Genomic DNA, 14,596 nt, shown 5'->3' with positions numbered 1-14,596 from the left:
TATAACAATTATTTTGTTATATAAAGAGCTCTGATGAAACACAGAATGTGGATTCATGTGCAATTTACTGCTCCGTCCACAGATCCAATGTTTTTAGTTTTATGGAACAAAAAGTTTTCTGATGTCTTGCCCGTGTGTCTCTAGCACACTTGAGCTGACAGAGTCAGCCCAAATATGCGAACACAAACAAAGTGAGGTCATAATATAACAATTTTTTTTATATATAGTTCTTATGAAACACGGAATGTGGGATCATGTGCAACTTACTGCTCCAACCACAGATACAATGCTTTTTAGTTTTATAGGCCGCTGTCGGTAGCCTAAAAGAGGCCTAGAAATAGGGTTTCGTTCCACCAAGTGGGGCACTACCTACTTTTTTAATATTTAACATCAGAAATATATAGAGATTCCTTAGGAAAAAGTTCTCCGCACACAACCTTGCAGTTTTTGAGAAAAATGATGCTAAAGGTGCCCATTTTGAAAAAAGGGAAACCATAGGGAATTTTGCACTTTTAAACCTGTTTATCATATAAACCCAAAAATGCAGAATTACCACTTGAAGTACAAAATTAACCAGTTTGAAATGTGTGATATACCTGAAGTTGCTATCTATGCACAGTAAACATGATAAGATTATCAAGAAAACTTCTGCTGTAGCATTAACATCCCAATTACTTATCATTATGTTGTTCCAATTGAAAGGTAATATTTGAGGTAAAATCTGAATAACAAATAGAATTAAGCCAAAATATAATATATAAAAAAGCACTTTTCAAAATAACACATTTAATGGTGAATTGTCAATTCGCATACATGAGCAGCAACTGCACTACATGTACATATTCACAGCAATGATTATTGTAAACAAGATTGAATTTTGATTGATTTATATTAAATACTAGCTGTACTACCCGGCTTCGCCCGGGACTTGGATCCACCACGCCCGGCCGCCTTTGTCTCCCAAGTGCCGATGTTAATACGCCACACCAGTTACTCGTTTGAGGCTGAGTCGACCTAGGGGAGGTTCAAATAATCATCACCGGTGGTGGCCGTGAGCGGGAATCGAACTCGGTTCGCCGGGTTGGTAGCGCAGCGTAGCGTTAAGCACTACACCCACCGCTCCTCACACACCACACACGCACAGACACACACTCAGACACACGCAGACACACACAGACAGACACAGACAGACACACACACACACAGACACACAGACAGCACGCTAAGCACTACACTACCGCTCCCCACACACCACACACGCACACACACAGACACACACACAGACACACACACAGACACAGACAGCACGCTAAGCACTACACTACCGTTCCCCCTACACAACACACGCGCGCGCGTCCATAGGTACACATACACGCGCTTGCTGCAGACACACACGACTTTCAGGGTGCGTAAGGCAGTAAACGACTGAAATAATAAAGCGGCAATGCTGTGCGAGGAACGCCTTAGACCAGCAACACATTTGTGTAATGCGAGCGTAAACACACAAACACATACAAACACATACACACACATACATACACACACATACACACAAACACATACACACACATACAAACACACAGACATACACATACACACAAACACACACATACATGCACACAAACACATACACAATACACACACACATACATGCAGACACACAGACAGACACGTAACACACATACATACACACACATACATACACAGAAACACATACACACACATACATAGACACACACATAGACACACACATACATACATACACACAAACACATGCACACACGTACATACACACATACATAGAGACACGCAGACATACACATAAAGACATAAAAAAAAACCCACATACATACACACACACATACACACAAACACATACATACACATACATACACACATACATAGAGACACACAGACATACACATAAACACAAACACACATACACATGACCCGGCTTTGCCCGGGACTTGGATCCACGATGCCCCGCCGCCTTTGTCTCCCCAGTGACGATGTTCACACACGACAGCAGTTACGCTTTTGAGGCTGAGTGGACCTAGGGGAGGGCCAGGTCCGTTTCAAATAATCGTCAGCGGTGGTGGGCGTGAGTTGGAATCGAACTGGGGTCGCTCAAGCAGCTTAATGACTGTTTGTACAAAGAACATATAAAGAATCGATTATAATAACCAGGCAAGAGTCCACATTATAGACTGCCAGTACACGCACTCAGCTTCATAAGCAGGCTAGAGTGTACATGATAGAGTGGCAGTACGCTCACCGAGCTTAATAAGCAGGCTACAGTGTACATGATAGACTGGCAGTACGCTCACCCAGCTTAATGAGTATTTGTACAGTGAACATTAAAGTAATCGATTGTTGGCGCGTTGGGTTTAAAAGTAATATTAATAGCACACATTGTGGTGGGGGTGTAGTGAAGAGTAGGAAAAACTTTGATGAATTTACCTCAGAGTGGCGTGGTGGGTGTCGAGGCCTAGTAGCGTGCAAAGCCTGCGGCCTCGCCTAAAATTGTCGGCTTGGAAAAGGCAGGGTACGGGTGGCGTTCCTTCCCCCCCCCCCTAGCGCTCCAACAATACTGTGTAATGGCTATTATTTAATTAAATACGGAGCTTATGAAAGTGGCGAAGGCGTGGCTAGCCGTTGGCAGGGGCAACCGCCGTCCAATGAAACTGCAGCCCTTGGCGAAGGCGTGGCTAGCCGTTGCCAGGTCCAATGAAAGCGCGAAGGCGTGGCTAGCCGTTGCCAGGGGCAACCGCCGTCCAATGAAAGTGCGTATGGGCCAAAGTCCACACACACACACACAGACAGACAGACATGAACGATTTTATATATATAGACTAGCTGTACTACCCGGCTTCGCCCGGGACTTGGATCCACCACGCCCGGCCGCCTTTGTCTCCCAAGTGCCGATGTTAATACGCCACACCAGTTACTCGTTTGAGGCTGAGTCGACCTAGGGGAGGTTCAAATAATCATCACCGGTGGTGGCCGTGAGCGGGAATCGAACTCGGTTCGCCGGGTTGGTAGCGCAGCGTAGCGTTAAGCACTACACCCACCGCTCCTCACACACCACACACGCACAGACACACACTCAGACACACGCAGACACACACAGACAGACACAGACAGACACACACACACACAGACACACAGACAGCACGCTAAGCACTACACTACCGCTCCCCACACACCACACACGCACACACACAGACACACACACAGACACACACACAGACACAGACAGCACGCTAAGCACTACACTACCGTTCCCCCTACACAACACACGCGCGCGCGTCCATAGGTACACATACACGCGCTTGCTGCAGACACACACGACTTTCAGGGTGCGTAAGGCAGTAAACGACTGAAATAATAAAGCGGCAATGCTGTGCGAGGAACGCCTTAGACCAGCAACACATTTGTGTAATGCGAGCGTAAACACACAAACACATACAAACACATACACACACATACATACACACACATACACACAAACACATACACACACATACACACACATACAAACACACAGACATACACATACACACAAACACACACATACATGCACACAAACACATACACAATACACACACACATACATGCAGACACACAGACAGACACGTAACACACATACATACACACACATACATACACAGAAACACATACACACACACACATAGACACACACATACATACACACAAACACATGCACACACGTACATACACACATACATAGAGACACGCAGACATACACATAAAGACATAAAAAAAAACCCACATACATACACACACACATACACACAAACACATACATACACATACATACACACATACATAGAGACACACAGACATACACATAAACACAAACACACATACACATGACCCGGCTTCGCCCGGGACTTGGATCCACGATGCCCCGCCGCCTTTGTCTCCCCAGTGACGATGTTCACACACGACAGCAGTTACGCTTTTGAGGCTGAGTGGACCTAGGGGAGGGCCAGGTCCGTTTCAAATAATCGTCAGCGGTGGTGGGCGTGAGTTGGAATCGAACTGGGGTCGCTCAAGCAGCTTAATGACTGTTTGTACAAAGAACATATAAAGAATCGATTATAATAACCAGGCAAGAGTCCACATTATAGACTGCCAGTACACGCACTCAGCTTCATAAGCAGGCTAGAGTGTACATGATAGAGTGGCAGTACGCTCACCGAGCTTAATAAGCAGGCTACAGTGTACATGATAGACTGGCAGTACGCTCACCCAGCTTAATGAGTATTTGTACAGTGAACATTAAAGTAATCGATTGTTGGCGCGTTGGGTTTAAAAGTAATATTAATAGCACACATTGTGGTGGGGGTGTAGTGAAGAGTAGGAAAAACTTTGATGAATTTACCTCAGAGTGGCGTGGTGGGTGTTGAGGCCTAGTAGCGTGCAAAGCCTGCGGCCTCGCCTAAAATTGTCGGCTTGGAAAAGGCAGGGTACGGGTGGCGTTCCTTCCCCCCCCCCCTAGCGCTCCAACAATACTGTGTAATGGCTATTATTTAATTAAATACGGAGCTTATGAAAGTGGCGAAGGCGTGGCTAGCCGTTGGCAGGGGCAACCGCCGTCCAATGAAACTGCAGCCCTTGGCGAAGGCGTGGCTAGCCGTTGCCAGGTCCAATGAAAGCGGCGAAGGCGTGGCTAGCCGTTGCCAGGGGCAACCGCCGTCCAATGAAAGTGCGTATGGGCCAAAGTCCACACACACACACACAGACAGACAGACATGAACGATTTTATATATATAGATATATGTCCTATATTAATTTTATTATCATATACACATCACTAAATATCAAGATCACTGTCCTCACTATCAGATTCACATGAAACAATATCCTCAGTTAATCTCACATTGTCACAATGAACACATTTACATAGGTCAGTGCAGGCCAGGTCAGCCTTGTGGCATGAGCACCTTCCACCTGTACAAGTACCAGACTTACACCCACAGTGGAGTGACCCCAAAATCTGTTGAGAAGCTGGATCTTTAGTCATCCATGATATGATGAGATCACCATCCTTGACAATCCATCCAAAGCCGTCTGGACTGGGAGCATTTATAAAAGGATCCAATGCTCTCCTGTGGATTGCAGCTAGGTAGTTAGCACGCTTGAAGTGCTCTGTAAGTGCATCTTTTGTTGGAGGTAATGCCTGTTCGGAAGAGGCCTGGACACAGAACCTATTGTATCTGGCCAAATTAACATCTGATACCTTTTCTCCATACAGCTCACACACAAAACGTTCTATGGTCACAAATGTGGTGCTGTCCATTTCAAATTGCCTCCCAAGAGCAACAAATACAGGATGTACTCTGCATTTCCAGACACTATATTTAGTGGTTTCTCTTTTCCTTTCCCATAAAAGGAACTAGTTGAGTCACAGCCAGTGAATGTATGTAGTCCTATCAGTGCCTCTGTTAGTGAAGGACCCAAAGCAGAACCAATAGCCTGGAGATCTAACATTCTTTGCCTGTCTTTTGTTCCTGTCAGAAAGTACATCTTTGCTGAGGGAAGCTTAGACATTATTGAAAGTGAAATGATAGCAACATCAGTGTCAGGACTCTGGATGATTATCTTATTATAAAGTTCACTCCAGGCATGTTTTGCATGAAGTAGGAGCCTCGTGTCCGCTTCTTCATGGTCACAAGTCAAAGATTCTACCTCTTTGACAGACATAATGCCATCTTTAAGAGTGAGTTGATGACATACATTTCTGTGTGCCACAAAGATAGCTATGTCGTTTCCAGATGCTTGTAAAGGCACAGTTCTCCATGTCTCAAAGAAAAAGTCTGTCAAGGCTTTTTTTATTTTCACCACTGGCTATAAACTTGGTCCACTGACTTGGAGTCTTCTGCTTGATGCTGTATATTTGCAGTAATTGTTGTCCAGCAACAGCACGTCTTGATCGTTCAGCATTTTTGATGCTCACTGCCGGGTAGCGATCAATGACAAAATCGACCCTTGGACAACTTTCTACCCATCTTAATCATAAGTTGAAGAAGATCATCAGCAAGCTCACCGAATGTGCCTGGTATATTCTTGAGACTCCTGATCAATGCCATGCCATCTATCAGTAGGGCACCATTATCACCAACAGTCTTGTTCACATGACAGTCCTTGTTCTTTGATTCTAAACAAGATAGAAAAGCAGCCTTATTTGTTTTGGCTAATGAACCATCAGTGCTTGCTAGCGGGGATGAGATATTGCCAAGTGAATATGTCAGAATCTCTTTCAAGTTTACAGACAGGGATTGACTTATCACTAACAGTCGTGCAAAGAGTCTCCTGTCATTTTTTAGAATGACTTGATTTCCATCTTTTGTCTTGGATGATTTCTTCATTTGATCCCCAAACGCAGTGAGCTTCAATGACTTTATTGGAGAGAAGAAGTCTGTTTTTGATGACTGGACTCGATCTTGGATGAAAATTTTCAGAGCTGTTTCACCTTTATCACAAGCACTTTGTATGTCATCTCTGACAGTCTTTGTAGCAACAACACCAGAGCTAATACCTACAAGATCTTCACGAGGCAGCAAGGGATTGATCATAGACTCAACCGCTGAAACCAAAGATATAACAGCAGCGTTGTCTTTTGCAATTCTTGTTGCATCCAACTCTTTATGACCCCTCTCTTCATGTTGCATTCCAGCCATCATTTCACACTGCCTTGTGATTGCAGAACGTTCAGGATGAGACAGTATCCATCGCTGGATGGCACCTCTGTTCAATGTTATCCCAGTTATGCCGCCCTTGGTCTTTGAATCACGGTTGCAGGTTTGTTCTATTGCTTGGTCACAAGCTATGGATGAGAACCTATTAGCATCCTTACGCTGTACTGTCCAGTTTCCTTTTGCAGTAACTTCTTCATAGCAGTGTGGATGAGTCTTTGGAAGATTGATCATCTCGACCCAATATGCTGATAGGTACCTTGCATAATTTTGGCGGTCATATGCAAAATACCATGCCAGCATACGTCTCACTGTTGCCAAGTGAAGGCTCCAGTCAGAGCATTAGATAGGACATGTATATTTAAAGCCCTACCTTCTATAGAGAAATAATTTGATTATGGAATTACATTGCATTCACACGCAATATGTAAATGTAATTGGAGTGACCCCACAGATTTGTGAACAAACTTTTTTTTTTACCTACCTATATGTTTTTCAGTTTTGCTGAGAAATCTTGTGTAATCTCGATAGCAGGATTTGTGGTATCGGACCTCGATTGCAATGCAGTCTTTCCCACGAATGTGTGTCAGAATGCTCTGATCTGATTTCATTTGAGCTGCCTCACGAAGAAGTCCTATATTAAAGATATGAAGAATAAATTATAAACCCAGTTGGCAATATATTAACTTGCATAACATTCAATTCAAGTGAGTAAACATACCTGTGTTAATCGAGTTTGATCGCCGCTATCAGATGAAGCTGCGCTGCTTAAGTCCTCCTCCATGTTTACATGTGCGTAGTGATATTGGCTTGATTTTGACTCTGACCTACTTACATTTTCGATGCTGATTGGTTGAAAATCTAGCTCAACAGTTTTATATGTCTCAATACGCAGTCAATATAGTGCGCCAATAAATTACACTTTTCTCATTAACTGCAGGATAATGCGTGGAGAACTTTTTGCTTGGATACCTTTTATTAACGTTGAACATATTGAGCAAAAGAAAAAGTAGTGCCCCGTTTGTCGGAACGAAACTGAACGATACAGCTCACGTACAGCGGCCTATTAGGGAACATACATTTTTTTTGATGAGATCACTTGTTCAAATTCCGGTTTCACCAGGCCCGTAATTAAACCTGGTTCTTAGTGGTAACGAGTTGACGGTCTTGGCTAGATACATGTTAATTAAAAAGTAGTATTTTCACTCCATTAACCTTTTTCCAGCTTTGAAGACTGAGCACTTTGGGGGTTTGTTTCTATGCCACACGTATCCTTAAGGCAGAGCCATCGAGAGTCAGACATGAGAGGCCTAGTGAGAAGGCTTTAGAAGTCTTTCAAAAACCAAAACTCCCTGGGGTAGTCTTGACAACGTGTGCATGTAATGGTTTAACACTCATAGCACAAACATACAACGGTGAATAAAATACATAATAATAATTAACAAGAAATAAAATACCACCCTTGCTTCTCACGTGTGTTTTTTATATCTTGCCAAACATTTTTTTTTATCAAGGACACGTAAATATTTACACGTGAAAGTTGAAAAAGCCACGACGACGTTCCTTTGCTGTGTTTTGTTTCTCCTACACTGTGACCAGGACTGGATAGACAATGGTCCCCCGAGCGTGTTCTGGATCTCAGGCTTCTATTTCACTCAGTCCTTCCTGACTGGTGTCTCCCAGAACTACGCGAGGAAATACACCATCCCCATCGATCACATCGGCTTCGAGTTTGAGGTGCGGTGTTATTGCATTGTCTGTGTTTATTACTGGTAGGAACCTCTTGGTTCCACCAGCCCACAGGGGATTATTGTGTCCGTCGTGCATCCAAAAATGGGAGGGGTTGGGTGGAGAGGGGAGGGTGGGAAGGGGCTGGGTGGGGAGGGTGGGGAGAGGCTGGGTGGGGAGGGTGGGGCTGGATGGGGGGTGGGAGGAGTGGGGCTGGGTGGGGAGGGGCTGGTCACCCCATGGTGCCCTTATCAAACTCAACGTTTAACCTACTCACGCCGGCTTGTGCCCGCCCTCACAGTCGGGCATATTTGCGGAATACACCACACCGCCGTTGAGCCTGGCCATTGACCGAGCAACCCAACGTTCCTACCAGCTCCCTCTGCAGGAATGTGTTTCTCTGTTTAGTTAGCGAACTGCCCTATGAACCCAGGTACCCGAGTTCGATTCCCGCCCATGGCCGATGTCAGTGATGAATATCTCAACCAGTTCTGGGCCCCCTGTAGGTCGACTGAGCCTTAAAATGAGCAACCAGTGCGGTGTGTAAACATCAGCACCAGGGAGACGAATGAGGCTGGGTCGGGATTGGCCACTTATATGCCATGTCAGCCTTAACCGGTGTTCACTGACAGCACTTGCCCGAACATTCTGTTAAAGGCTATATGCTGATGTTCATTGTGCTTTCTTAACCAAGTGGTTACCTGTATGCAGTGGGAACGAATGTGATAAGCACTTGTCGGTGCAAGGGATCTTCACATCTAGTTGTGTTTTTTTGCTGGAAAATTGGTTTCAGTTCAGTGACAGCATCATGTTGCCCACCTTTACATTTCACCGAAGCAAAGATTTGACGATATTATGGACTCTTTTGTAAGCGATGTGATGCTCCATGCTCGAATGCGCATGGAACAGGGATCAGCTACTGTTTACAGCCCTCAGGCAGTGGTGTAAATTGCACATTCCTATGGCAGGGGAAGTTCAATCTTCAGGACAACTCCTTTTGACTTCCCACAAAACAGTGCTCACTTTCGGGGGCCAAAATATAGGATTGCCGCTCGGCGTGCCGTGCTTCTGTGCAAGCGCGCGACAACCGCTACTCTGCTCACGCGTTTCTGCTCCCCGTGCAGGTGACAAAGGCCGAGTCGGAGATGGAGAAGAAGCCGGAGGACGGCGCTTACATCAAGGGGCTCTTCCTGGAGGGCGCCCGCTGGGATCGCCAACGCATGGCGATCGGGGAGTCGCTGCCCAAGGTCCTCTTCGATCAGATCCCCATCGTGTGGCTGCGGCCCGGGGACCAGGCGTCGTTCCGGCCGGCGCCCTGCTACTCCTGCCCCGTGTACAAGACAAGCGCCCGCCGCGGCACGCTCTCCACCACGGGCCACTCCACCAACTACGTCATTCCCATCGAGCTGCCGTCCGACCGGCCCAGCAGCCACTGGATCAACCGGGGCGTGGCTGCTCTCTGCCAGCTGGACGACTGAGGGGCCCTCGCCAACCACACGGATACGCGGAGCAGGAGTTTCCCCTCAAATGCGTTTGGGTCTTTTTTCCCCGCCCGGTTTTCATCCCGATCGTGACATAGGTGTCACTTCACGAAAGAAGGAATCGTTCTGATCTCGCACGGAGCAGGGATGACCCTTAGTTTTGAGAGAATGGCCCACAGAAGTTGATAATGCAGAGCTATCCTCTGAGATCCCTTCAAGTGATCATTGGGCAACACAGTATGGGGCAGCAATTTCCCACCCGCCCTGCCATGGAGGGCAATGTTTGTCGCACGATGGTCAAACCCCAATTTTTACCTCTCAGAGCGGTATTTTAGCAAAATTAATTGCCAAACCAAATTTCTTATTTCGCGAAGCCTTTGGCAACGCAAGACTTTTCGAGTGCCATTCTCCGTGTCCCACCGTGTTTCGAGTTTTAGCAGTCTTCGGATTTGTGCAATGTGTAATTACTTGATTGGGATTTGAATGAGGAATATTGGTGAATGCATACCATTCGCGAGGTATTTAATTTGGGAGACAACGTGTCATTGTGATATCTAATTTGTTCAAAATTGAAGGTCGATGGTAATAAAACTGTTATTTTGTGAGGAGACCCAACTAGCTATGCAAAGAATTTTGGTAGGAGTGGATGATAAACCTCTAACTTTTAGTTACATATTATATAGAGTAAGTGTTCTAGTTCTACGGTTAAATTCTGCCTTATCCACGTCATTAAATGTCACGATTTTGGGTCACTGTGCGATTTGTTTTTAACTTTGTGGTGAATGTAGTGCCTCTGTTGGCTGCAGGGGTCACGTAAATTTCATACATTATTGACAAATAATCGATTCTTAGAATGCACCGTCATCACAATAATCTATCTTAATCGATGCATTGTTGAATGCCTACTATCCACCCAAGTATTACGATGTAAAATTATCTTTTTAAAAATACATTCACAGCAAGTTACTTGCTCAACTCTTCCGGCCTTTGCAGAAATTGAACCTTGAACCTTGTGGTAAGTCGCTCTGAACATTAATGAACACTAATCGCGGTGAGGCGCGGTGCGATATTTCAACCCTCGCCTCTTTCATTCTTCAGCTGTCGTAATCCACCCTCTGATGATCCATCACAACGGCAGCCTCATTTAGCACCCAGCTAACTGCTTAGCGTTTAACACTCAGCTACTCGCTTAGTTTTTTATTTATTTAAAGCTTTCGTGACTGCAGGGATTCATATTCTTGGTTCTTTCGGTAAAGTCACGTAGAAGGGAAATAATAAAATAATAAAAATATTAAATAAAAATCCTCACGACGTTTCGACTGCAACACAAGCAATCATCATCAGGTGTGAAATCCACAGCAAGAAAATTTGTGGATTTTTTTTGCTGTGGATTTCACACCTGATGATGATTGCTTGTGTTGCAGTCGAAACGTCGTGAGAATTTTTATTGTTTAATATTAATATTATTTTATTATTTCCCTTCTACGTGACTTTACCGAAAGAACCAAGAATACCCACTTAGTGTTTAGCTCTCAGCTACCCACTTAGTATTTAGCAAGCCACAGTTTGCTCGGATCAAATGGTTCAATTACGACTGCTACCAGGCAATCTATGCATGCAATCGCTCAAAGTATTTTGTTAAAGCAGACATTAAACAATACCTTGACGTACTGCGTAGGTTTCTCTGTGGTTGTGCTGTATATCTCTCCGATGTGTTTGCGGTATGTTCCTGGAGTTTCTTCAGGCATGGGGGAAGGAAGATGTTGAAGAAGCTCCCAGGATGTGGAGCAAAAGGTCCGACATTGTAACAAACACCTCGCGTTACAACCGTAAACTTCATCAGAGAGCTATAAAGCAGAACGGTGTAAACCTGAGCAGTAGCTGATAGAATACGTTTTCTTTTCATGTTATTTAACTTTCAGGTCCGATGGAGCCCCAGGCCGTTTTGTATACTATTGTTCCAATGCAGCAATTCACAGACGGCGCTTCTGTCGAATTACCATGATGCCTTGCTTAATATTAATGAACGAATACGAATTGAGAAGACTTAAAAAGGGCAATTTATCTCCCTGCTGATTTGCGCAGTGGAACAACACAGCTGCAAGATGCCATATTTATCACTTCACCAGAAATGCATTCGAGTTTCACTTTCAACAATATAAATTGTTTAATTAACCAAATGTCACAACACATAGAGGAAATTCATCGGTAAATACGAAATAAAGTATTAAAGCACTTGCAATTTGAGATGTATGTGTTTCAAGGCGACATTAAGTGAACTATATTTAAGCATGTATCTTTCAAAGTAAAAACGTTGCCGTTGAAAACAATGCACGCAGTCACCGTGTTACCGTATACTCATATCTAAAATTACTTTCTCTATCACGGGAATAAAATGTGGCATGCGAGCATTGTAGATGCTATTAGGAAGGAGAGGTTGTGATGGGCTTTGTACGTGAACTGAATGGAGTAGGATTGGTAATTGACATGGGCATTGTCGGTCTGACAGCCAAGGCGCAGACCTTGAACCCAAGTCATGGGATATTAATAAATGCACGCTTTAATATAGAAGCCAGCACTCCTCACTTGAAATCCACGGTATCCAGGTTAGATTGCAGGTAAAGGCCATTTTTCATCTAACATTATCATTGTCCATTCAGGCTGCGATCAAATAGATATCCTGCAGTGAGCCGAGTCAGGATATCTCTCATCATCACAATCATCTGCAGCCACTGCTAGATGAAAGCATCTCCACGCTATTGCCATTTTTCATGATCCTGCAACGCCAAAGTCCATCTCACCCCTGCAAATGAACCTGATCTCATCGCTCCATCTCCGTGGCGGTCGTATTCCCGGGGTGCTTGTCAGTTACATTGCACGGTCGTGACAGATGGCAGCGGCTTGGGGGGAGGGGGGGCTTCAGCAGTGTTTTGACCATGGTTGATGATTTTGTTTCAGAATGCCTTACTACACAGAGAACATATATCATCTTTCAGCGCCATTAACACTTCGCACTGTGCGGAGGGTCAGTATCTCCCATTGTATTCTCGCGTGCCATCTGACCAACTGTGAAACCAACGCACCTTTGTCCGCAGCATACACAGGGAACACACGTCTGCAGTGAAGAAAAATGTAATGTTTCTTTGCAAATAAAAACGGTTTGTGAAATTCAAATGTTCACCATTCGTTGTGTTGTGTACAACCACTGCTTTTCCCATTGCATCTGTAAGCATCGACGCGGAATGGGATAATAACATTTGTTTAAAACAATATAATCGATTTTGCATTGCCTCGTGTTACCGTATTCTCCTTAACATAAGGGGCCGTCCATAGATGACGTCACGCGATTTTGGACGATTTTTGACCCCCCTTCTCGTCACACGGCGTCACAAAAATTCAGACCCCCTCAATATGACGTCACAAAGCTCTGCCCCCCCCAAACCATATTTCCATTTTGAAAATTAAACATGCTTCAAATCGCTTTAAACTACTGTCATTGTAGTGCGTATTTAATGTGGCGCTGCAGTCTGATGTTGTAGGAGTGGTGTTATAACAATTATTATTTTATTACTTCCCTTCTACGTGACTTTACCGAAAGAACCAAGAAGATGAATCCCTGCAGTCACGAAAGCTTTAAATCGAAATTTAACCACCTCTACGGGGAGGGTTTCCACATAACTTTGAGATCCTTCAACAAGCTCCGGGATAAGAAGGCTCAGCTAATCGAGTCTCTCACCTTTCTGAAGAGATGCCGCGACTCTAAGGTAATACCAAACGCATTTACACTAACATCTGCTGCTGTAACTTCTTCTAATGCGAAACGAATTCTGTCTAGAACTAGTTTAGCTCTTATCTCAGAGAAAATCAGACTTACGCGCACCGAACTAGATCAGTTAGACAAGACACTCTACAAATCACACTTATCTTTGAGTGTAACAATGTCCACATCGGATTGGGAACATGTGGAAAAAATGACTGCCTCTTCAGCTGCCGCTATGTCGACTAAATGTAAGGACAACTTGATTTCCAAATTCAACCGCCTCTCAAACAAGAAACCGGACCCACACATTGAAAAGCTAGATGTTAACAAAGTCGTAATTAATCGCAGTAACAGTCCTATTTCTGAAGGTTTGAAATCCGTTTTAGCTAAAGGACTAAACTTTGCAGTCACACCTAGACACATACCAGTTAATGATATAATTGCTCGAGTAGATGTAGCTCTCAAGGGCTTGAGTCACATCGCTGCAGACGTAGCAAGATCTGAAATCTCTGTGACCCTCAAAAACGCTAAGATGCCAGCTAGCAACATCAGCAAAGATGAGCGTTTTGAATTAGCTCAATTAAAAAAGAGGAATGACATTGTCATCCTCTCAGCCGACAAAGGCAATGCCACTGTCATCATGGACAAAATAGAATACAACAACAAAATTCAAGAACTACTCAACGATGGCAGCTATACAGAAATAAAAAGAGACCCCACCAACAGCCTCGTCTCCAAAACCAACAACATCATTTCTGCTTCAACCGCATTAATTGATCAGACCAAACAGTTCTCGTTGAAACCTTCTGCAGCCAGGCCACCAAGATTGCACGGCTTGCCAAAGATACATAAAGAAGATACACCTCTTCGTCCCATTGTCTCTACTATCAACTCCCCCACTTACA

General features: G+C 44.4%; 1 protein-coding gene across 1 annotated transcript in view; it reads left to right on the top strand.

The window, feature by feature from the left end:
- The window catches only part of DNAH3 (dynein axonemal heavy chain 3), a 122,131-nt gene extending 111,451 nt beyond the window's left edge, over nucleotides 1-10,680 (top strand). Inside the window, exons 63-64 of the mRNA XM_061556151.1 lie at nucleotides 8,322-8,459; nucleotides 9,575-10,680. Coding sequence (XP_061412135.1) covers nucleotides 8,322-8,459; nucleotides 9,575-9,928 — 492 coding nt within the window. The 3' untranslated portion in view covers nucleotides 9,929-10,680. The remainder of the gene's footprint in view (nucleotides 1-8,321; nucleotides 8,460-9,574) is intronic.
- The last annotated feature ends 3,916 nt before the right edge of the window (nucleotides 10,681-14,596 follow it).

The sequence above is a fragment of the Lethenteron reissneri genome, chromosome 3 (assembly GCF_015708825.2).
Source record: "Lethenteron reissneri isolate LAM-NWPU_2019-01 chromosome 3, ASM1570882v1, whole genome shotgun sequence".
In the NCBI taxonomy this organism is placed as follows: Eukaryota; Metazoa; Chordata; class Hyperoartia; order Petromyzontiformes; family Petromyzontidae; genus Lethenteron; species Lethenteron reissneri.
Note: the sequence above shows the minus strand (reverse complement) of the source record. Positions and strands in the feature narration are given on the sequence as shown.